The 24,566-nt window shown below is 39.6% G+C and overlaps 1 protein-coding gene across 4 annotated transcripts; it reads right to left on the reverse strand.

Annotated features, from left to right (window-relative positions):
* Window positions 1-987: 987 nt before the first annotated feature.
* LOC128019062 (zinc finger protein 608-like) lies at window positions 988-24,454 on the reverse strand. 4 transcript variants are annotated; one of them, XM_052605018.1, is made up of 10 exons: window positions 22,939-24,454; window positions 21,504-21,639; window positions 20,990-21,077; window positions 18,538-20,812; window positions 17,805-18,198; window positions 17,561-17,700; window positions 16,958-17,105; window positions 16,346-16,408; window positions 15,655-15,690; window positions 988-1,209 (listed from the first exon to the last, which is right to left on the reverse strand). In XM_052605018.1, exons 1-9 carry the CDS (start codon window positions 23,605-23,607, stop codon window positions 15,671-15,673), a joined length of 3,933 nt encoding a protein of 1,310 aa, XP_052460978.1. In that variant the 5' UTR covers window positions 23,608-24,454; the 3' UTR covers window positions 988-1,209; window positions 15,655-15,670. The 4 variants fall into 4 exon arrangements, 3 of the variants coding, with proteins under 3 accessions (XP_052460978.1, XP_052460977.1, XP_052460979.1); XR_008185054.1 differs by lacking the exon at window positions 988-1,209 and having other exon boundaries at window positions 14,929-15,690; window positions 16,950-17,105; window positions 22,939-23,353; XM_052605017.1 differs by lacking the exon at window positions 988-1,209 and having other exon boundaries at window positions 14,929-15,690.
* Window positions 24,455-24,566: the final 112 nt, after the last annotated feature.

Here is a 24,566-nt window from a genome sequence, read left to right on the forward strand (position 1 = left end):
TTTCTGGTTCTGTATGTTTATTAGAAAGGACGTAGAACTTCAATTCATAATTTGTTCGTTTATTGGAGGTACAGAAAACGACACAGCAACTCTTCGGCAGGATTGTCCCATGTATTTCAATTGGCGCCAAGGCAATGTTTTCCCCTATGGGCTAAATTCAAATCACGTGACGGGGCGTTCCCGGGGGCGTTCCCAGACCAACCGTCTGTATTTATAATTTGTCAATCATTCTTGATGGGCTTCCGGAGGAGGGAAATAATTATTATTTAATTAATAATTGTTTTTTTATGCATTATTGTATATTAAGATATTAAGTATATTAAGATATTTTCACTAAACTTCTTTAAAAATGTTGTCTTATTAAATTACAAATATTATTTTTTGCACTGGAAAGAACATTCTAGAAGTCTAATTCTACTGAATAAATTTGCACAAGAATACAGAAAACTGATATGTTTATTTTTCTTCAAATGCAGTGTAAGCCAATGAGTTTTGAATGTTATATGTTGTATTTGTTTAAGTTAAAATTAAAACGCATTATAAACTAAACAAATCCATAGTTCATTGTTGGCAAAATGATCATGATAGCCTTTATATTTGTGGTGGGATGACCTTAATGGGTCAACAGTAACGCCTAACCTGATTTTACCAAGTGAGACATGTTCCTGGGACAACATCGTTGTTGACCCTGGAACAACATTGTGATTAACCAATCAGATTTGAAGAACCAGTTTATAGATTTTGTGAAGTTTATGCTTAAAATCAGTGTTTGGTGCTTGTACATCAGTGTCATTCATCTATCATTTCCTCTGATTTTAGGGATTAATCATGGTTAAGGTTAGGTTTAGGTGTAGGGATATGGTTAAGAATATATTTTTGGAGTAAAATATTGTTCCAGGGTCAACAAAATATGTTGACCTAGGAACACTTCGGACTTGGAAAAATCAGGACGTGCCAACAGTAACCATGCAAAAGGGGTCATGAGGTGACTTTAACAAACAGGCACAATTTTATTCAGACAGGTCAAAAGTATTAAAACATCACCAATCTTTGATGCAAATACCCACATGAAAGCAAAATCAAAATAAATGAATAAACAAAAGAAAACAAACTATAGATGGCCACAGGTTACCCAGAAAGTGAAGACAGAAGTGGCACGAGCAAAAGTGTTCTCACAGCAGTCAAGCTCACGGCAATCACACTGCAAACCTACAGGAAAAAAACAAACAAAGATAAAGTGATCATACCACCACACAATCCCGGCCACCTTACCACCACCATCCACACAGTGAGGGCAACTCAGTGGCCACCACTGGCTTAAGAAACCCAAACTGAACCTACAAAAGAAAAGAATAAACAACTTAATTAACAGTGGGCAAGGCAGGTGATACAGACACAAATCAGCATTTTAACAATCACTATTAAGCCAGATTCTTAGGGGCCTACTCTCTCCTCTGACCCTCTGGGTCTCAAATTCACAAAACAAAAGAAAACAATAAACAAAAGTTTTAAATCTAAAGTAAACGGTAACCGTGCATCCCTCTAAAATCCACTATTTTCAACTGGGACAGTCAGGCAACCATCAGTCAGGCAATAATCCAGCCACCACAACAGTTCAGTTCTCAACGAAGCTCCAGTAGTATTTAACATAACTGCTTTTCTGCTGCCATTCTTTTAAGCACTCGTTCTAAATCCGCCACGACATTCCCGAAATTAAAAGAGGAAGTTCTAGAGCAAACGATCTTCACTACTTTTTTATACTATGCTGGGAATTGTGGTGCCCAAACCATGGTCCCATTAAACATATTTAATACCAGAGCTGCTGGGGTAGTGCCCAAACCATTTTGGGAGTTCGGAGTATGGAGCGTGAATCATTTGAGTCAGTTCGGGAGTTCGTACGGGATCGCGAATCATTTGAGTCAGTTTGGGGATCGCGAATCATTTGAATCAGTTCGGGAGTTCGGAGCGGAATCGCGAATCATTTGAATCAGTTCGGGAGTTCAAAGCGGGTTTCGCGAATCATTTGAGTCAGTTCGGGAGTTTAAATCGGGTTCGCAAATCATTTGAATCGGTTACATGATGAAGTCATAGCACATCCTGATTTTTCCAAGTCCTCCTTGTCCTGAGACCAATATTTTTTTTATGATGACCCTGGGACAACAACTGCCTCAGCCAAACAAAGCTTATGACGTCATCACTATGCGCGCCCTTCAGAGTCCGCCAAAATAACAGTAACGCCCCTTACAATAAAAAAAAAAAAAAAAAAAACGCAGCTGCAAGCCCCGTGATACCAGTGAAGATCGCAAGTAAAAAGTTAATACCACAAATGTTTCATTTATCTATAAATGTATATTAATGATAGTACAATTCATATTTGTTTTTAGGTTTATGTTATTTTCACCACCGATGTTTTAACGTTAGTTTGCATTGGAAAGTTACCCTAAATAGCCGTTCCTGCTAGTATAGCAGTCGATTCTGTTCCCCTCGGAATGTCTGTTCCCCTTTACGCAAACATTCTACAATTCTTGCGTAGTTGGCGAGTTACTAAACGTACGATCAGAACTAGCGTGCGCAAGAAGCACGACTGAATGTACGGCGATTCAAATGGTTCAAAATACCGTCCTAAATCCTAAACTTGAAACTAGTTAGGGCCCGAGCACCGAGGTGCGAGGACCCTCTTGTATCTGCTTTGTTTTTAGGGCCCGAGCACCGATGGTGTGAGGACCCTCTTGGAATTGCTCCGTTTATTATTATTATTATTATTATTATTATTATTATTAGGGCCCGAGCACCGATGGTGTGAGGACCCTCTTGGAATTGCTCCGTTTATTATTATTATTATTATTATTATTATTCTTCTTCTCTAAGATGAATCGCATTTTTGAGGGCCTAAACATGCTCGAAAAGTCATGAAACTTTGCACACACCTCAGAACTGGCGAAAATTTACATCTGATATGGGTTTCAGAAGTGGGTGTGGCAAAATGGCTCAACAGCGCCACCTATACACGTTCAACGGTGTGCGCCTCGAGCTACGTTTCATGTACATGTATGAAAATCGGTATACACATGTAACTCTCCAATACCTACAAAAAAGTCTCTTGGAGCAAAATCCGAAACCCAACAGGAAGTGGGTTATTACTAATATTATGAGCAAATTTTGTGTCATTTTTGTCATTTCCATGCGTTGTATTTTAACGAACTCCTCCTAGAGATTCATTCAGATCAACACCAAATTTGGTATGCCTAATCTGAAGGCCTTTGCGATGTTAAATTGCGAAGCTTTTGAGTTTTCGTTAATGGGCGTGTCCGTGGCGGCCTGGCGAATTTCGATGATTCGCCATGAAACGGGAAGTTGCTATAACTCAGACATACAATGACCAATCTGCCCCAAACTTCACATGTTTGATGAGACTCCTGACCTGAACAGATTGACATGCCCATATTCAGTTATAGTCATAGCGCCACCTACTGGCAACAGGAAGTGACATATTTTACACTGCAATGAACTACTCCTAGAAATTTTATGACATCAATGTATTTTTTGTGGTCAGTCTAATCTAAAGGCCTGTGCGATGTTAAGTTGTGAAGATCTTGAGTTTTCGTTTAAAGGCTTGTTCATGGCGCCGCGACGAAGTTCGATGTCTCGCCATGGGAATAAAAGATGTTATAACTCAGGCATAAAATGTCCGATCTTCCCCAAACTGCACATGTGTGATAAGAGTCCTGGCCTGAACACATCTGAAGGCCAAAATTCCATCAGGTGTGGCAAAATGGCTCGATAGCGCCACCTATACACTTTCAACAGAGTGTGCCTCGAGCTATGTTTCACGTACATGTACAAAAATCGGTATACACATGTAACACACCAATACCTACAAAAAAGTCTCCTGGTACGAAATCCGAATCCCAACAGGAAGTCGGTTATTTAGAATTTTCTCTGCAAAATTGGCGTTGTTTCTGCCATTTTCAGGGGTTGTACTTTAACGAACTCCTCCTAGAGATTTATTCAGATCAACACCAAACCTGTTCAGTGTAATCTAAAGCCCTTTGCAATGTTAAATTGCGAAGATCTTTAGATTTCGTTAAAGGGCGTGTCCATGGCAGCCTGACAAATTTCGATGTTTCGCCATGAAAAAGGAAGTTGCTGTAACTCAGACATACAATGTCCAATCTGCCCCAAACTTCACATGTTAGATAAAACTTCTGCCCTTAACAGATCTACATGCCCACATTCAGTTATAGTCATAGCGCCACCTATTGGCAACAGGAAGTGACATGTTTTACGCTGCAACAAACTACTCCTATAATTTTTTTGAGATTAACATATATTTTGTGGTCAGTCTAATCTAAAGGCATGTGCAATGTTAACTTTTGGAGATCTTGAGTTTTTGTTAAAGGGCGTTTCCATGGCGCCATGACAAAATTTGATGTCTTGCCACAGCAAGAGAAGTTGTTGTAACTCAAGCATAAAATGTTCAATCTTCCCCAAACTTCACATGTTTGATAAGAGTCCTGGCCTGAACACCTCTGAAGGCCAATATTCCATTATAATGATAGCGCCACCTGCTGGCAACGGTAAGATTGGCACATATATGGGATATACTTTGATATATTCCACTTATATTTAGGACATTAAATGCATATTTCTCAACGTTCACCTTTTTACTAAAGCCACACGATGGCGGTGAGCCCGGGTGCGAGGGCCCGTTCATCGCTGCTTGCAGCTTTAATTATTATTATTATTCTTCTTCTCCAAAATGAATCGCATTTTTGAGGGCCTAAACATGCTCGAAAAGTCATGAAACTTTGCACACACCTCAGAACTGGCGAAAATTTACGTCTGATATGGGTTTCAGAAGTGGGTGTGGCAAAATGGCTCAACAGCGCCACCTATACACGTTCAACGGTGTGCGCCTCGAGCTACGTTTCATGTACATGTATGAAAATCGGTATACACATGTAACTCTCCAATACCTACAAAAAAGTCTCTTGGAGCAAAATCCGAAACCCAACAGGAAGTCGGTTATTACTAATATTATGAGCAAATTTTGTGTCATTTTTGTCATTTCCATGCGTTGTATTTTAACGAACTCCTCCTAGAGATTCATTCAGATCAACACCAAATTTGGTATGCCTAATCTGAAGGCCTTTGCGATGTTAAATTGCGAAGCTTTTGAGTTTTCGTTAATGGGCGTGTCCTTGGCGGCCTGGCGAATTTCGATGATTCGCCATGAAACAGGAAGTTGCTATAACTCAGACATACAATGACCAATCTGCCCCAAACTTCACATGTTTGATGAGACTCCTGACCTGAACAGATTGACATGCCCATATTCAGTTATAGTCATAGCGCCACCTATTGGCAACAGGAAGTGACATATTTTACACTACGATGAACTAATCCTAGAAATTTTATGACATCAATGTATTTTTTGTGGTCAGTCTAATCTAAAGCCCTGTGCGATGTTAAGTTGTGAAGATCTTGAGTTTTCGTTAAAAGGCGTGTCCATGGCGCCGTCACGAAGTTCGATGTCTCGCCATGGGAATAAAAGATGTTATAACTCAGGCATAAAATGTCCGATCTTCCCCAAACTTCACATGTGTGATAAGAGTCCTGGCCTGAACACATCTGAAGGCCAAAATTCCATCAGGTGTGGCAAAATGGCTCGATAGCGCCACCTATACACTTTCAACAGAGTGCGCCTCGAGCTATGTTTCACGTACATGTACAAAAATCGGTATACACATGTAACACACCAATACCTACAAAAAAGTCTCTTGGTACGAAATCCGAATCCCAACAGGAAGTCGGTTATTTAGAATTTTCTCTGCAATATTGGCGTTGTTTTTGCCATTTTCAGGGGTTGTACTTTAACGAACTCCTCCTAGAGATTTATTCAGATCAACACCAAACCTGGTCAGTGTAATCTTAAGCCCTTTGCGATGTTAAATTGCGAAGATCTTTAGATTTCGTTAAAGGGCGTGTCCATGGTGGCCTGACAAATTTCGATGTTTCGCCATGAAAAAGGAAGTTGCTGTAACTCAGACATACAATGTCCAATCTGCCCCAAACTTCACATGTTAGATAAAACTTCTGCCCTTAACAGATCTACATGCCCACATTCAGTTATAGTCATAGCGCCACCTATTGGCAACAGGAAGTGACATGTTTTACGCTGCGACAAACTACTCCTATAATTTTTTTGAGATTAACATATATTTTGTGGTCAGTCTAATCTAAAGGCCTGTGCAATGTTAACTTTTGGAGATCTTGAGTTTTTGTTAAAGGGCGTTTCCATGGTGCCATGACAAAATTTGATGTCTTGCCACAGCAAGAGAAGTTGTTGTAACTCAAGCATAAAATGTTCAATCTTCCCCAAACTTCACATGTTCGATAAGAGTCCTGGCCTGAACACATCTGAAGGCCAATATTCCATTATAATGATAGCGCCACCTGCTGGCAACGGTAAGATTGGCACATATATGGGATATACTTTGATATATTCCACTTATATTTAGGACATTAAATGCATATTTCTCAACGTTCACCTTTTTACTAAAGCAACACGATGGCGGTGAGCCCGGGTGCGAGGGCCCGTTCATCGCTGCTTGCAGCTTTAATTTATTATTAGGGCCCGAGCACCGATGGTGTGAGGACCCTCTTGGAATTGCTCCGTTTATTATTATTATTATTATTATTATTATTATTATTATTATTCTTCTTCTCCAAAATGAATCACATTTTTGAGGGCCTAAACATGCTCGAAAAGTCATGAAACTTTGCACACACCTCAGAACTGGCGAAAATTTACGTCTGATATGGGTTTCAGAAGTGGGTGTGGCAAAATGGCTCAACAGCGCCACCTATACACGTTCAACGGTGTGCGCCTCGAGCTACATTTCATGTACATGTATGAAAATTGGTATACACATGTAACTCTCCAATACCTACAAAAAAGTCTCTTGGAGCAAAATCCGAAACCCAACAGGAAGTCGGTTATTACTAATATTATGAGCAAATTTTGTGTCATTTTTGTCATTTCCATGCGTTGTATTTTAACGAACTCCTCCTAGAGATTCATTCAGATCAACACCAAATTTGGTATGCCTAATCTGAAGGCCTTTGCGATGTTAAATTGCGAAGCTTTTGAGTTTTCGTTAATGGGCGTGTCCGTGGCGGCCTGGCGAATTTCGATGATTCGCCATGAAACAGGAAGTTGCTATAACTCAGACATACAATGACCAATCTGCCCCAAACTTCACATGTTTGATGAGACTCCTGACCTGAACAGATTGACATGCCCATATTCAGTTATAGTCATAGCGCCACCTATTGGCAACAGGAAGTGACATATTTTACACTGCGATGAACTACTCCTAGAAATTTTATGACATCAATGTATTTTTGTGGTCAGTCTAATCTAAAGGCCTGTGCGATGCTAAGTTGTGAAGATCTTGAGTTTTCGTTAAAAGGCGTGTCCATGGCGCCGTCACGAAGTTCGATGTCTCGCCATGGGAATAAAATATGTTATAACTCAGGCATAAAATGTCCGATCTTCCCCAAACTGCACATGTGTGATAAGAGTCCTGGCCTGAACACATCTGAAGGCCAAAATTCCATCAGGTGTGGCAAAATGGCTCGATAGCGCCACCTATACACTTTCAACAGAGTGCGCCTCGAGCTATGTTTCACGTACATGTACAAAAATCGGTATACACATGTAACACAGCAATACCTACAAAAAAGTATCTTGGTACGAAATCCGAATCCCAACAGGAAGTCGGTTATTTAGAATTTTCTCTGCAAAATTGGCGTTTTTTTTGCCATTTTCAGGGGTTGTACTTTAACGAACTCCTCCTAGAGATTTATTCAGATCAACACCAAACCTGGTCAGTGTAATCTTAAACCCTTTGCGATGTTAAATTGCGAAGATCTTTAGATTTCGTTAAAGGGTGTGTCCATGGCGGCCTGACAAATTTCGATGTTTCGCCATGAAAAAGGAAGTTGCTGTAACTCAGACATACAATGTCCAATCTGCCCCAAACTTCACATGTTAGATAAAACTTCTGCCCTTAACAGATCTCCATGCCCACATTCAGTTATAGTCATAGCGCCACCTATTGGCAACAGGAAGTGACATGTTTTACGCTGCGACAAACTACTCATATAATTTTTTTGAGATTAACATATATTTTGTGGTCAGTCTAATCTAAAGGCCTGTGCAATGTTAACTTTTGGAGATCTTGAGTTTTTGTTAAAGGGCGTTTCCATGGCGCCATGACAAAATTTGATGTCTTGCCACAGCAAGAGAAGTTGTTGTAACTCAAGCATAAAATGTTCAATCTTCCCCAAACTTCACATGTTTGATAAGAGTCCTGGCCTGAACACATCTGAAGGCCAATATTCCATTATAATGATAGCGCCACCTGCTGGCAACGGTAAGATTGGCACATATATGGGATATACTTTGATATATTCCACTTATATTTAGGACATTAAATGCATATTTCTCAACGTTCACCTTTTTACTAAAGCCACACGATGGCGGTGAGCCCGGGTGCGAGGGCCCGTTCATCGCTGCTTGCAGCTTTAATTATTATTCTTCTTCTTCTTCTTCTCCCGAATGAATCGCATTTTTGAGGGCTTTAACATGCTCAAAAAGTCATGAAACTTTGCACACTCGTCAAACCTGGTGAAAATTTTCGTCTGATATAGGATTCAGAAGAGGGTGTGGCAAAATGGCTCGACAGCGCCACCTATACCAAGAAAATCAACAGCCTTCCAGCTATGTTTCACGTACATGCACGAAAATTGGCACACATATGTAACACACCAATACCTACAAAAAAGACTCTTGGAGCGAAATTCTAAACCCAACAGGAAGTCGGTTATTTTTAATATTATGAGCATATTTTGTGTAATTTTGGTCATTTCCATGTGTTGTATTTTAACGAACTCCTCCTAGAGAGTTCTTCAAATCAACACCAAATTTGGTATGCCTAATCTAAAGGCCTTTGCGATGTTAAATTGCGAAGATCCTGACTTTTCGTTGAAGGGCGTGTCCGTGGCGGCCTGGCGAATTTCGATGATTCGCCATGAAAAATGAAGTTGCTATAACTCACACATACAATGACCAATCTGCCCCAAACTTCACATGTTTGATGAGACTCCGAACCTGAACAGATTGACATGCCCATATTCAGTTATAGTCATAGCGCCACCTATTGGCAACAGGAAGTGACATATTTTATGCTGCGACGAACTACTCCTAGAAATTTTATGACATCAATGTCTTTTTTGTGGTCAGTCTAATCTAAAGGCCTGTGCGATGTTCAGTTGTGAAGATCTTGAGTTTTCGTTAAAAGGCTTGTTCATGGCGCCGCGACGAAGTTCGATGTCTCGCCATGCGAATAAAAGATGTTATAACTCAGGCATAAAATGTCCGATCTTCCCCAAACTTCACATGTGTGATAAGAGTCCTGGCCTGAACACATCTGAAGGCCAATATTCCACCGGGTGTGGCAGAATGGCTCTATAGCGCCACCTATACACTTTCAACGGAGTGCGCCTCGAGCTATGTTTCACGTACATGTACAAAAATTGGTACACACATGTAACACTCCAATACCTACAAAAAAGTCTCTTGGTACGAAATCCGGATCCCAACAGGAAGTCGGTTATTTTGAATTTTCCCTTCAAAATTGCTGTTGTTTTTGCCATTTTCAGGGGTTGTACTTTAACGAACTCCTCCTAGAGATTTATTCAGATCAACATCAAACTTGGTCAGTGTAATCTAAAGCCCTTTGCGATAATAAATTGCGAAGGACTTGAGGTTTCGTTAAAGGGCGGGTCCATGGCGGCCTGAAAAATTTCGATGTTTCGCCATGAAAAAGGAAGTTGCTGTAATTCAGACATACAATGTCCAATCTGCCCCAAACTTCACATGTTGGATAAGACTCTTGACCTGAACAGATCTACATGCCAATATTCAGTTATAGTCATAGCGCCACCTATTGGCAACAGGAAGTTACATATTTTACACTGCGACAAACTACTCCTAGAAATTTTATGACATCAATGTCTTTTTTGTGGTCAGTCTAATCTAAAGACCTGTGTGATGTTTAGTTGTGAATATCTTGAGTTTTTGTTAAAAGGTGTGTCCATGGCGCCGTGATGAAGTTCGATGTCTCGCCATGGGAATAAAAGATGTTATAACTCAGGCATAAAATGTCCGATCTTGCCCAAACTTCACTTGTGTGATAAGGGTCCTGGCCTGAACAGATCTGAAGGCCAATATTCCATCGAGTGTGGCAAAATGGCTCAATAGCGCCACCTATACACTTTCAACGGAGTGCGTATACACTTTAAACGGAGTGCGCCTTGAGCTATGTTTCACGTACATGTACAAGAATCGGTACACACATGTAACACACCAATATCTACGAAAAAGTCTCTTGGTACGAAGTCCGAATCCCAACAGGAAGTCAGTTATTTGGAATTTTCTCTGCAAAATTAGTGTTGTTTTGGCCATTTTCAGGGGTTGTACTTTAACGAACTCCTCCTAGATATTTATTCAGATCAACACCAAACTTGGTCAGTGTAATCTAAAGCCTTTTGCGATCTTAAATTGCGAAGATCTTGAGGTTTCGTTAAAGGGCGTGTCCATGGCGGCCTGACAAATTTCATTGTTTCGCCATGAAATAGGATGTTGTTGTAACTCAGGCATAAAGTGTCCAATCCTCCCCAAACCTCACATGTTCGATAAAAGTCCTGCCCTGAACACATCTGAAGGCCAATATTCCATTATAATGATAGCGCCACCTGCTGGCAACAGGAAGATTGGCACATATATGGAATAAACATTGATATATTCTACTTATATTTATGAGTTTAAACGCATATTTCTCACCGTTCACCTATTAACTAAAGCCACTCGCTGCCGGTGAGCCCGGGTGCGAGGGCCCGTTCATCGCTGCTTGCAGCTTTAATTTTAAGATGAGATGTTTTTCAACTTGAAATTGATTTCCTTTTTTTGTTTTTCAATCAGATTTATTACCGATTACAATGTGGTGATTGAGGCTTTGGCTATTCTGTTTTATTCTGTCGTATAGTTATTCATTTATGCTCATTTATTTTTACTTTTTATTATATGCCTTGCTGTGGAAGTATGTGTTGACAAGAACTGACTTTTTGTTTTGGTGTATCACTACCTCACTTTACTATGAGAAAACGTGTCAGTGTAGAGAAGTTATCACTTAAAGTACTTTACTTACCATCAACTTGGAAACTGGAGGAACATCTGCAAATGAAATATTTCTGCTCTTTTTTTTATCAAATGGATAAAAACCTTGAGTTTTGTAATTTAGAATTTCCTCATATAGTTTTGACCTATATGAGGAACTACATTCCACTGTTATCAGTAAGAAGGTAAACAGATTAATCAAATAGTATTAGTTCAAATGTATTGTTGCTCTATAAGGAAACAGTAATATAATCCCCTTAGTTTGGACGTCAGCACGGATAGATTACACTAATTTGCAATAGAAAAAATAAACTGCAAAAACTCGGACATAAGGCAAAAATAAAGGAACAATTGCAAAATGAATAAAAATCAATAGAACATAAACGGGAGTCTGAGAATCAGTTTACTATGCTGGAGTGTAGCAAGAGATTTGTCCCTTTTTTGCTTTCCTTACATCCAGGTGTGTTTGGTGTATTTGCATGCAGCAGTGTTGCCAAATCCGCGGAAATTAGGCTACTTTGGGGAAATGTTTGATTAACTATTTGGTTGGGTTTATTACACGGACCAGGCAACCGGGGGGAAACGGGAATTCCAGAGGGGAACCGAATCGACTGCTACTCCGGTAAAACAACACGATCAATATTAATTTATTGTGATAAAAAAAAAAAAAAGTTCTAAGAACGTTTTGCTGACATTACCTTGTGAAAACGTAATTTTTTTATGTTTCCTGAACGAAAAAAACATCCTTTTTTTTTTTCATTTAAAAAAATTAGCTTGGTTATGCGAACGTTAAAGGAACATTTCATTTGACCATTTCCAGATGTCATGAAACGTTACTTTCGAATGTTCTCTGAACTTTACAACAAGTAAAAAAAAGTTAGACGAACGTAATGTTTTGTGAACATTGTTAATATTACTCATAAATATTATCTGCGAAAATGTTTTTGCAGTACCCAATCTAAAACTATTCATCATTCATCAAATGTTTATAAAAGTTTACACTACCTTCATGAACATTAATTTCAATAGCAGATTTAATTTACATGGGAAAAAAATATATTAATCATTAGGTGATGCTTAATAAGCTTACTAGCAAACATTCACAAGCGCATTATCTCATGTGTTTAGCTTTGTGAATATATATTAACTAATTAAAGCTGCAAGCAGCATTTTACCGGGGTTCAAGCACATTAAGGCCTCTGAGGTGGTCTGAGCCAACCTGGACGTATGGATGACCGTTAAACACATCCAATATGGAGAATAGGCTGACAGACAGACACACGCACTGAAATTAAATGATTAAACTAGTTTTTAAGAGTTTGGATGTCATTTTCAGGTTTCACTGTAATCATAATGTGGCAAAATTTTAAAAACTGATAAGTCTGTATGAAGAAAATTGAAAACTTTAACAGTGAGATTTAAAACGTTGCAACAGTGGTTTTTTTTTATTGTTTGGGCATGAATTCATAAATCTTTTCAAAAGTACTGTTTCAATTTGCAGAATGAGCCCATTAGTGGTCTTCCGCTGCCATCTAGTGGTTGCATTTACTCAAACAACACTGTTTTTAAACATAACTGTTATAGTATAGTGTTATGTTTTTTGCCCAATCTCTCTTAAATTTTACATACTTGTTTAGGATGAAATTAGGCATTATTTTACACAGTTTTGATAATTTGTGGGCTTTCTGTTTGTATTAATAGGCCTTTGTGTACACTATGAAAAGAACATATTATAAAATTACTGGTTTATAGTTGTCCAAATAAAATTGTTCAACATGTTTTTGATAATTATTGACCTTCAGAGTCTAGAGAATTGTACTTCAGTGGTTTTATTGATTTAATTTTCAGCTTAAAGCCTTGGACTACTTTGCCAAAGTAACTTTTTTAAATAATCTTCAATATTTAATTAACAGCTTTATTGACAACATTGGTCCCAGAAGTTGTTCAGAATGAGGAGATCTATCATATGATATGAAGATCTAGTGTTTATGTGAATATATGAGCATTTTCAGACAATTTGAGGCCATTTACCATGTAAATCTTATGTTTTGAGACCTTTTCTACTGTTATAGCGCCACCTATGGTCCGATCTCCATGAAAATTTGCATGGTTGTTAAGGGTCAGCTGTTACATGTTTTCATCAAGTTTCATAAAGTTTTGAGTTTTCGTTTAGGTTTTATATGCTTTTGGGTATTTTGGTCACGCCCCTTTTCTAATTTAGCCAGTTATAGCTAACCAAAGGACAAAATTCTGAAAAAATTTTGATAATTATTGATCTAGAGAGTCCAGAGAAAATTACTGCAGTGGTTTGGTTTCGATCGGGTAAAAAACCTGGGACTAGTTCGCAAAAGTAGCTTGTTGACATATTTGTGAATTGCAATTGAACGATTTGATTGACATCTTCGCTCTTTGAGGCAAAGTTGTTCACAAAGAGGAGATCTATCATATGATATGAAGATCTAGTGTTTGTGTGAATGTATGAACATGTCCAACAAATTGTGATCATTTTCTATTGAAAATGTGTGTTTTTGAGGCTTTTTCAAATTTTATAGCGCCACCTATGATCCGATCTCCATGACACTTTGCATGCTTGTTAAGAGTCACCTGTTACATGTTCTCACCGAGTTTCATAAAGTTTTGAGTTTTCGTTTAGGTTTTATAGGCTTTGGGGTGTGTTTGGCCACACCCCTTTTCTAAATGACTGATTTAAAGCTAGCCAAACGACAAAATTCAACATTTTTTTGATAATTATTGATCTAGAGAGTCCACAGAATATTACTGCAGTAGTTTGGTTCCGATCGGACAAAAAACCTAGGACTAGTTCGCAAAAGTAGGTTTTTAACATATTTGTAAATAACAATTGAACGATTTGATTGACAGCAATGGTTCTTGAGGCAAAGTTGTGCATTACGAGGAGATCTATCAAATGATATGCATATTGTGTTGATATGTGAAACACCACGTGATTACAGAGCCATAAAACTCGTTAGCGCCAACTAGTGGCCGATTTCTTTCAAAATTTTTACAGACCTTAAGGTTCATGAGTCGAACGTACCCAGCGAGTTTCGTTCCGATCAACATCCGTTAACCCTTTCAAATAGGTGCTTAAAATTGTTTGGCCAATGGCGGCCATGTTTTTTGAGATATGCAAATGTCCTCATAGGTACTTGTGCCCCTTCAGACCAAGACACTGCATACCAATTTTCAAGTCGATCGAGCCAACGGTTGCCTAGTTATAGCCATTTATGTGTTTTTTCTATCTTATTGCGCCCCCAAGTGGCAGAGATGAGCAATTTTTTTGATTTGACCAAAGATTGAGCTCATACATATGTGTACCGAGTTTGGTGAAGATATCTCATTCCGTTCAAGAGTTATAGTTAAAATAGCATTTGGCTAACGTCAGCATAGACGCTTTTTGGCATACTGTTTCGCGTAAGAATTGAAATTTCAACTTTTTTTTGATAATTATTGATATTGAGTGTCCAGGGAATATTTCTGAAGTGGTTTGGTTCTGATTGGTTGAAAATCCTAGGACTAGTTCGCAAAAGTAGGTTTCGGATATAGCTCGATTTTGCGTGCTTGAACCCCTAATGATGCAATAAGAATCATATAATGGTTCCTAATGAAAGTTATTTTAACCTCACATTCAAATGGTTTTCAATACAAAAACAACCATCAGCATGTAGAAACAACCTTGACTTTTATTTGGATTGCCAAACATGTTAAGGCAGAGACAGTATAAAAAGCAACTGCAGTTTGATGATATAGCAGACATCAAGAAAAACCTAATGACGCGACTCAACCAACCTACACCATTGACTTTCTGTCCAGAGAACCACTTGTAAACATATTTAGTTATGCATTACTATTGAAGTAACAAAGGACTACGTCTGCCGGTTAGGTGAGGTGGGTAGACAACCATACATTGCACTGAATCAATACAAAGGTACATAAGCTTGTTATAGTCGGTGTTGAGCTTCGTTCAACTATGTACAACTATGTACATCACGATAATACTGTATGGCACTGAGATGAACTGTTGATTAACATCCACTTTATACGATACAATAGATTAAAAGCTGTTAATAACAGTATATTCATGTTAATAATAAGTCAATGCGGAGCGAGCCACCTTACAGTCACTTAGAATCTATTGCAACCCGTCCTTTACCACACAAAGGTGATGAAATAGCAAATACATTCAATAGTATGATTACAAGACAATATAAGTGCATACAAACAGCTAGATGTAGCCAATCCACGAGCAGAGGAAATGTTTTTCAGTGTAGCCTTGTCTAGTTCCACTGCAGCCCTCCGTTAGTACATTCATTGGTTAGAAATTAAATTAGTCGCTGCCTCCTATGGAGGCGATGAGGAACACCATGGAATTGATGTCTGTGAGTCCTTACGTGAGTCAGGAACATCTCACATCTTCCCGTCGTTTTCTGCAGATTAAACAGACAGTAAGAAACCCGGCTAATAAAAATATGTTCTGTAGATGAAAACATCATTTATCAAACAACATTTGGTCAAAAAGCCCAATTGTACAATTCAACGTTAGAGGAACATTTCAAGTAATCATTCTGCAAACATGAATTTTGAATGTTCTCTGAAACAAGAAGTAATATTAAAAAAATGTTAGACGATAATCCAACTAAATTGTTTCAGATAAACATTCCATGAATGATGTATAAAGACCTCATAGCTCTAAACTGTGACTGTAAAAATGTTCAACTGCTTTAATTCAATCAATCAATTCAGTAAAGCATTTGTTAGATGCCTTTATCCAAAGCGACTTGCAATGTGTTCAAGGTGTACATGCATTCCAGGGTTGCCAGATCTGTGAAACAAAACCAAACCAGCCTAACCACCTTTTTTCTGCAGTTTTTCCTTCCATCAAGAGCACTTAAACCCACGCTCTTTAAAACCAACACATATCAACAGTGTAAAAGTAAACCATATATGTGGCTAAACCCCGGACTTGGCAACCCTGATGCATTCCCTGGGATTCAAACCCATGACCTACTGCCATGATCTACTCTTTCAGCTACAGGAATTGATTTAATCTTGCTGCATTGGTAAATACATTTGTTTTCTCACCGCTAGAGCAGGTCTGTGTTGTTGTCACTTGCTGGTTTGCAACCAGTGCTGCAGAACTCAAACCTTAAGGATCATAGATCACAGAACATTACAATCAATTCTTACCATAGCCACATTTTATTTTCATTAATTATGATTTATTTATTTTCCCTAGATTTTTATTGATAATCCCACTCTCTATTGCACTTAGAATTAAATGGGTAATTTTTGTTGCAGTCTCTTTAAAGCCGAGCTCACGCTACAGGGCTGAAATATTTTCTGAAATTATAATATATTTTCTCAGGAACAGCAATGGGTGAGTTTATTCTTGACAGTATGAACAGAGGGTGTGTGGTTGATTAGTCAAAAACCTTGAGTTGTGAAGTGTGTATTTGGCATAAGACTGATATGTCCTCTAAATATGTGACATGGCAATAGCACTTGCTTATTTACCTTTTTACATTCATGTGTCAGAATGTTACAGAAGTTTAGAATGAGACTGGAAAAGAACCTCTGAGGTCTGAATATTACAAACTTTTTTTTTTACAAGATCAGTTTGATTCCTCATGATATGAGCTCTTTAATGCAGAGTTCAGTAGTGTAGTATAGTTCAGTTGTTTTTGACCTTTTCACCTTGAAAGGGGTCATATTGGCCGGACACCAGAGTGTAGCTCATGCCCAGGTGAGTGAGATGATGCGCCTGAAGGTGGCGTCCGAAGGGAACGGATTCTCTTTCCCGTTCAGTCTCGCGTTCTTGCTCTGGAGATCCTCTTTCTCCAGGCTGAAGGAGTACAAATACAATGTGTAAACATCTGTGAAAGACTTTGCTTCTGTCTATGGTCATCATGTTTTATTTGGTTAGAATTCCAAAGCCACTGACCTTTACATAAACATTTTAAAGAAAAGCTTTGTGCTGTCAATTTGTCTTTGGACAACAAGGCACATATTTAAAATGCAAAGCGCCTACATGAATCCATCAAATTTATCAACAGTAATTAATCTTAAGTACTTCAAGTGCAATTCTATTAACATGTTTCAGTCTATTTGCCAGCATTCATTTTATGTTCTTTACATGTTTTCGCTGTGTTTCTGGATGTTCCCGAAAGAATCTGTATTGTAGATATTTAACAGATGTTGTTTTGGGATCACAATTAGGGCCATATGTTGTAGAAAGTACGCCTTTCTAAAAATGGTTTTCCATTATTTTTTACTTGAATTTTGAAGTGAGATACATACAACGGGAGATTTGCCGTGATATGGCAGAAGAGGATGTGACAGAAGCTCTAATGCTGTCGAATCTGTCGCTGGTTTGCTGCTTTGAACCCCTTCTGAATCCTCTCTACCTGCCGTTTTTCCATACAGAGGGTAATGGAAACCTAGAATGGAAAACACACGACTTACACTTACAAGTAGTTTGTGGTACAAACTCCACCACATGAAAGTTTTGGGTTCATATTTACAATGTACAGAAGATGATTACCTGGGTAATTATGCACCAAAGCTGGAGACATCACTCTGTAAGCATTGCTGCTTGTCTCACACAAATGCAAATAGGGGTAGGAGTGCTGAAACTGGATGAAGGATTGCTGGGGTGATGACGCAGCCCCTCTTGCGTTCTGCGAGTCTTCAGACGTCTCACCCGCAATCTCATCCCCCTCCAGTCTGGTACTTTCCTCGATGACCTCAGCAGCCGTCTCACACTTGACATTCTGGAGTTCAGCCTCCAGCCGGGACTCGGGCTCTAGAGGCATGTGCCAGTCTTTCCCCTTGTCTGGACTCAGACTCATTTCCTCAGAGATCTTGTTGACCTCTTGATTTTGCTGCTTCACATATTTGGACTGATATGAGTGGCTCCAGGACTGAGATTCTGAAGCCTAAACCCAGAGGAACATCTACTGTCAAACAGTTTCTGGTCTGACAACCAATGAAATCACACACCTTACAGGGAAGCCCTTTGTTATGAAACAGAAGCCCTGTGAAACTAGTGTTTAATGCGTTCTTTGTCATGGACAATTTCAAAAGGGATGGAAATGTCTTAGAAATCAATAGGATCTCAATCATCAAAGAATCCTGTCAATTCGATCATTTGATGATTAAGGATCTAGCACTCAAAACAACATGATTTGAATTGTTATTCCACCAAAACCAAGGTCTGTTATTGTCTTTTAAAAGAACATTTCCTCAGTAAATGATAAGTAACATCAGTAACTTACATTTAGAAATGTTACATTTGTGTCCACATTTGATTTTGAGTTTGAATTCTCCAAACCGAGGTCTTCAGATTCCTTGAGGACCCCTTGTTCTTTTGACATGGAGATATGGGACACTTTCCCCTGTTGTTGTTGAAACGACAGCTGCTTGTCCAAATCCACATAGATGAAGCCAGGTTTTGCACAGTTAATCTTAACAGAGTTCACCCCTTTATGAATCGACTGAGGAGAGCTTATAAACTGTTTTTGCTCATCCTTTGTTCGTTCCTTTTGCTCGGCTCCTCGTCTAACGTGACCTCTACTCTTGCTATACTGTATTTCCTCACAGCATGTCTCACTTAGAGGTCTGTGGGTGCTGGGTATCATTAGAACCTTCTGGTCCATTGGAACACCCCGACTGTACTGTCCATAGTACAAAGACTGAGCCAGTGCTGTGTGCGTTTCAGCAAACTGAAGCTGTGATTGGGAACTTGAGTGGCTAGAGGATTCTGAGCTTTTTATATCCTCATTTAAATCTCTCAAATCATCCTTCATCCGACCATAGGGCGAGGCCACCTTATGGAACGAAGTGGAATTGGCTTGCCCAGAATGCATGTAAACTGGGATACAATGGGATTCATAACCATGGCCGTGAGATGTGGACTGGACCTCTTTTCCTGGGGTCACTGTGGGAGCGGTACTCATTGAGGGAATTTTGGGATTGATGTTGCTGTTTGAGTTTGGATCTTGTGTTGAGTTCCGTCTGGACCGTGAGTTTGACCCACCGTCCTCAGCTGCATCAGATATGTCGGAGTATGCAGGGCTGTTTGTTTTAGTACTCGCTCCATCTCCGTTTGTAAGAGGGACGCAGTCCATTCTTGCAGAGCTCCCGATGGAAGGACTCGGTGCATTGTCCGAGAAGGTGTACACCTTGTCAGCCTCGGCTCTGATACTCGCCATGCGGCTTTCTTGCGTTTCACTTGGACCATTTACAACATCTTGCTTGCTCAAGTGCTCTTTCAAGAGGCTCACAGGAAAGTCTTTCCCGATAGTCTTTGTGTCATCCACTTTGGTGTAAATTGGGTCACTTTTGGGACTCCGGGGATCTTTATAATTCCTTTCCTTTATGCGATGCTTTTCCTTTCTCTTACTGTCTTTGCTCAGGACTGCAGTGGTGTGGTCCATGTTAACTTGTGCAATAATCTCCATCTTTGGCTTGATGGGTTTCAGCGAGAGGTTCTTGGCTTTTGTGAGGGCAACAGTTGGAGAGGCCTGATGAGAAGAAACTTCTGTGATTTTAGTGGAAAATGCGGCAGGTGGAATAGCGGTCAGCTTCGGAGGGGCAGGGGCAGTGTTGATGAGTCTGTTGGTTCGAGACTTGGCTAAGCATCTCTCAGTGTACCCTTCTTTCTTAACTTTGCTACATATGTCCCTCTTATCAATAACATCCTCCGCTTCAAGCTTAGGCATCTCAACAGATGTACTACGATCCGTCATGAGGCAGTTCTCAAGGACAACAGACATGTTGGAAATGAGTGGGAGGTTACTCAGATCATCTATGGATCTTTCTTTATTTGCCACATTCGGGCGTAGTTTTGCATTAGTCATGTGACTGCTATCATTGTTAAGCAATGCTTTCCTGCTCTTTGGAGAACTGACTGCATTGAGTTTATACATGCTTCGGGGCTTCTTGGTGATTATGTTCTCAGAAGAATCAAAAGGTACTGAGCTGAGCGCTTCATCAAAATCTGAAAGCCTGTCCTCGCTCTCTACTTCAAGTTCTTGCTTGCTGTCACTGTTCAGGTGAGCATGTGATTGGTGGTAACGGAGTCCGTTAATATGTTTGTACTTCTTGTTGCAGTTCGGATGCGGACAGTCTATTAGCATTGGGGAAGCACAAACTTGATCAAGAAACACAGGGTCAGATTTACCCTGAGGTGTGGAAGGAGCGCTCCTGGATTTAGCTCGTATCCTTTTCCCATTCCCATTCCTTATGTCCTCAGAGACCAAGCTTAAATCTAGATCAGCTGGGGCTTTGCCTTTTCGTTTTCCACATATAAGTGAATTGGATTTGATGTCCTCTACGGTGTAGTATCCAGGTGTCCTACAGCCACTGAGATTCAGACTCCCTCGTCTACCTTTGTTGCCGATTCCCACACCGCGCCTCTTGTGAGTTAGCCCTCGTATCTTGGAAAGACTCGGGTCTGCAGTTGGTTGATCTGGTATGGCCAGCCGCATCCGTTTACCTCGTCCACGTGCATATGGCATTTCAAAATCACTCATTGGTGATTCACAAAACCTGGTTAAGAACAACAAGTAGTCATAAGTGCATGTAAATAAATCAACTTTCTTAAAATGAACAGATCTAAAATCAAAACGGGTTCGAATCTAGACCCCCAAATGCATCTTGAATCTTAATTTAAAAGTATATATACACTACAAGTCAAGTAATCAAGAAGAAAGGAAGGTGTTTTACCGTGGTGGAGCCCAGTCGTGTTTGGTACAGTCCAAGAGAGTGCCCACATAGGTTCTTTTCCTCCATGTGACATTAACAACTAGAACCCCTGAATTCAAAGAGAAACATTCACAGTAATGAGTCCCACTAAAATATATAAAAAGCAACCAAAATTACCCAAAGGATTAAAACATTTTCGAATGGATTCATTCTGTGCTTGATCTCAGTGATGGAAGTTAAGATGGTGGTCTGCAATTTTAATTTGCTTAATCAATATGCAACCAGTGTCTCCTCTTCCTTCAAAAGCTTCCGTCTCACAGCTGCTTTGAAAACGCAGTCCTGTGGAGCTAATGACAAAACTTGCCCTTCACTCATCACATATCCAGCGAAACCAATTTGAATAGATTCATTCATAATGTGGTGAAGAAGGAATAGTGATGTGAGATACTAACTGGAAACACATGCATGGAGATAATTTTACAACAGCATATTGTTTTATATGTGTGGAACAATGCACAGAATAACATGCTCTCACCTTCCTCCGTTTCATGCCACACAATTCCCTCTAGATTGACACTCGTTCCTGGTTGACATGGCTCCATGTTGCTGGACTCAAGGGCTTTCTCTGCTTCCTGTGTGTTAGTTCCAACCGACCGCGTCTTAACACTCAACTGGAGAGAGAAAAAGAGCACAAACACAGTGCCAGCTGAAGTATAATACAGCAGCATGCCAGTTTCTTTTTGATCGATTTCATCAAAACATTTCTCTTCTGTATTTTCAAATTCAACAATCAAGTAATCACTTAATCCTCCTTATAGAAGGAGAGCACACACAAACTCTTACAGCATTAAGTCTGTATGTCAGTATACACCTGTGAATGGTGTCTTTCTGAGCGATGTCACTGGAAATAAGGCAAAATTAAAAATACATCTAGATTTAATTCAATTCAAGTTTATTTGTATGACGCTTTTTATGGCACTTAGTTTACAGCGAAATCGTTGACTTGATTGCAAATGATTGCACAGACACTATTTAAACTGAACAGAGATGACATCACTGAATTCAGTGATGAACTGCTTTTAACTATCATTTTGCATTATTGAGACACTGTTTTACTAATTTATGATGTTCAGTTGCTTTTACACAATCTGTTTTGTTTAAAGCGCTATATATATAAAGGTGACTTGACTTGACTTTACCAATCGTTGCAAAGCAACTTTACAGAAAATTACCTTTCTACAATATTTAGTAGTAGCTAATCAGTGGTGACTGTCATATGGTAGAAATGTACGGAAAAATCAATTAAAGATGTAATCAAACAGACGATGAAGACTAGATAAAGGTACAGGGACAATAGTGCAGAATGGCTAAGACTGGAGGAGGTGGAGCTTGTTTTTATGTTTAAAACTGTAAATAACACCCGAAAAGCATCTTGGCTTCAAGCAAGGCGGTATGTCTTTGTCCAAAACAAACAGAGGGAATTATGATGCTTAGGTTTCCATTGGCAACAGACGTGAAGAAATTCACAGGGGCTGCGTTAACAAAGGAAATGGCTGACAAACAAAAGAAAACCTGTTTTTATTGCTATTGCAATCCAAGCCATGCGAAACGACTTCATTGCACGGAAGGTGTTTGGAGCGCTTTTGTTTTTGTTTTTTTAATCTCGCGGCTGTAAAGAGATTCAAATAGCCAAGCTCACAAAGAAGAAATCAGACACGGACACCGAAGCACCTTTGATTACAATACACCATTCTCAAGCACACAAACAGTAAATCCGCCATCAGCTCATCCTACAGCCTCGAGCTCGTTTCTTCACCTCCATAACGGATCGTGATAGTTGCACACATTAGTAGTCTGACTGCATGACGGGATTGGTATCATGATCGCACGGTTCAATCGGACGCATTACACGCGCATTATCAACTTGGTGATTCGACATGAAGGTTTCTAAAGGAAAGATGTGAGCTTACCGTCCTCAGGCTGTGCTCCTCGGTGCTCGTGTCGACAATGTGGTCAACAATAGCTGCGTCCATTCCGCCCCTGCAGATGAGATTCTCCGTTCCTCCCAAGGCGCTTCCGTTCTCTGACAGCGGACCGAATTCATCGCTCGGCTTCTCTTTCCGTGTTTTAACCGAGTCTTTCTCTCTTTTCACTCCTTTGCTCGGGGGTTTGCCCTTTTTGCCGTCTTTGGTTCTGCCGAGCGGCGCCGGTTCGTCGCTGTCCACCGGCGCTGGTGCTGAATTCATCTCCCCGCCGCGTCCTTGAGCCTCGCGCCGCTTACCGACGCATACTTTAGGAATGCCGCTCACAATCTCCAGCGGCGGGAATCGATCCGTATCCGTAGTGGAATTCCTGCGTTTCAGCTTGAATTTCTTGGGCTCTTTGCAGAGGAACGGCTTCGTCAGGCCGTCGAACGCGGCGCCTGCGCTCGAGCAATTATATTCGAGCTCTCCGCGACCCTCCACCGCGCTTTTAACGCTCAAAACGCGATTCATCTCCAATCTCTGTCGATCCTTCTCCAAATCCGCGTCCAGGTCTATGATCAGATTCCCGACACCGATCTCCCAGTCATCCCCGCTGTCATCCGGATCCGCTCCGTGCGTCTTGATTCTCTGCTGAAGGGAGGAACTGACTGACATTCTCCACACAGGATTTCTGACAGAAAACGGTGATGGATCCTAAATCAAGTGGATGGGAGGGTATTAATCACACACCAGTGCTAATGGAAACTCAATTGCCGTGGTGCTGGAGAACGGCTCTCTCAACACATTAAACCATCAACATGTCTAACTAATGTTTTGAGTGAAGCAATGATTGTGTTGCAAATGAATCCATCAAGAAGTTACAACAGCATCATTATGTTTTATTTACAGGTATTAAATCAATACAGAAAGTCCCAAAGTCATTGCATTAAACGTTGCAATGCATGAATATCTTCCTCAGTATTTTTTGTTTTCCAATACAGATACAGTCTAAACATCAAAACATTAAATCAAGATAAACTTCCAACAAATGTAAAATGTCTTCAAGTAATGAAATAAAACGAGTTTAATCTTAAAACAAGTACACATATCTGTCAGTGTAATATGAAAACTTGTTTTCCCTTTAATTAAGTTGATTTTGACTCATTGTTTGTTCTTGCTTTAATCATAAACTCACTTCAGTTTGATTGGTTTCTCAGAAAACAAGACGCCTTGAAGTCATTTTCCATTTCAAGAAAATGTATTTTGGTTTGCACTGGAAAACAAGACAAAAAATACTGATGAAGAATTTACATTAAGAGAATATTTTGACATATTATGTTCCCTTCAATTTATTCCATAAATATGTTTTTTACACTGATTTAAAATGCTACGCTTCTTTCTTTAGTTTCTGCTTAATTTGGAGCAGAAGTTATTTAAATCATGAATTAAATTAAAAGTCCAAAAAGTGCAATGAACTACACTGTGAAAAGGGCATGTGTGCATTTGTGTGTTTTAGTTAGCAGTTGCATTTCCTATTACCCCGACTAAATATTTCTCAAAGTTTATAGCTGCTACTTTGGCACTGCAAAACTGCAATTTGTTTTAATAATCATGTGTATCATATATGATAAAAT

Source organism: Carassius gibelio, chromosome A8, assembly GCF_023724105.1.
Source record: "Carassius gibelio isolate Cgi1373 ecotype wild population from Czech Republic chromosome A8, carGib1.2-hapl.c, whole genome shotgun sequence".
Lineage (NCBI taxonomy): Eukaryota > Metazoa > Chordata > Actinopteri > Cypriniformes > Cyprinidae > Carassius > Carassius gibelio.

Coding starts and splice junctions, on each gene's coding strand:
- LOC128019062 (XM_052605018.1), bottom strand. CDS start 23,607: ATGTCAGTCAGTTCCTCCCTTCAGCAGAGAATCAAGACGCACGGAGCG. Junction 17,106..17,560: donor ATCACGGCAAATCTCCCGTT/GTATGTATCTCA, acceptor GTACTCCTTCAG/CCTGGAGAAAGAGGATCTCC. Junction 16,409..16,957: donor CCAATATGACCCCTTTCAAG/GTGAAAAGGTCA, acceptor ATGATCCTTAAG/GTTTGAGTTCTGCAGCACTG.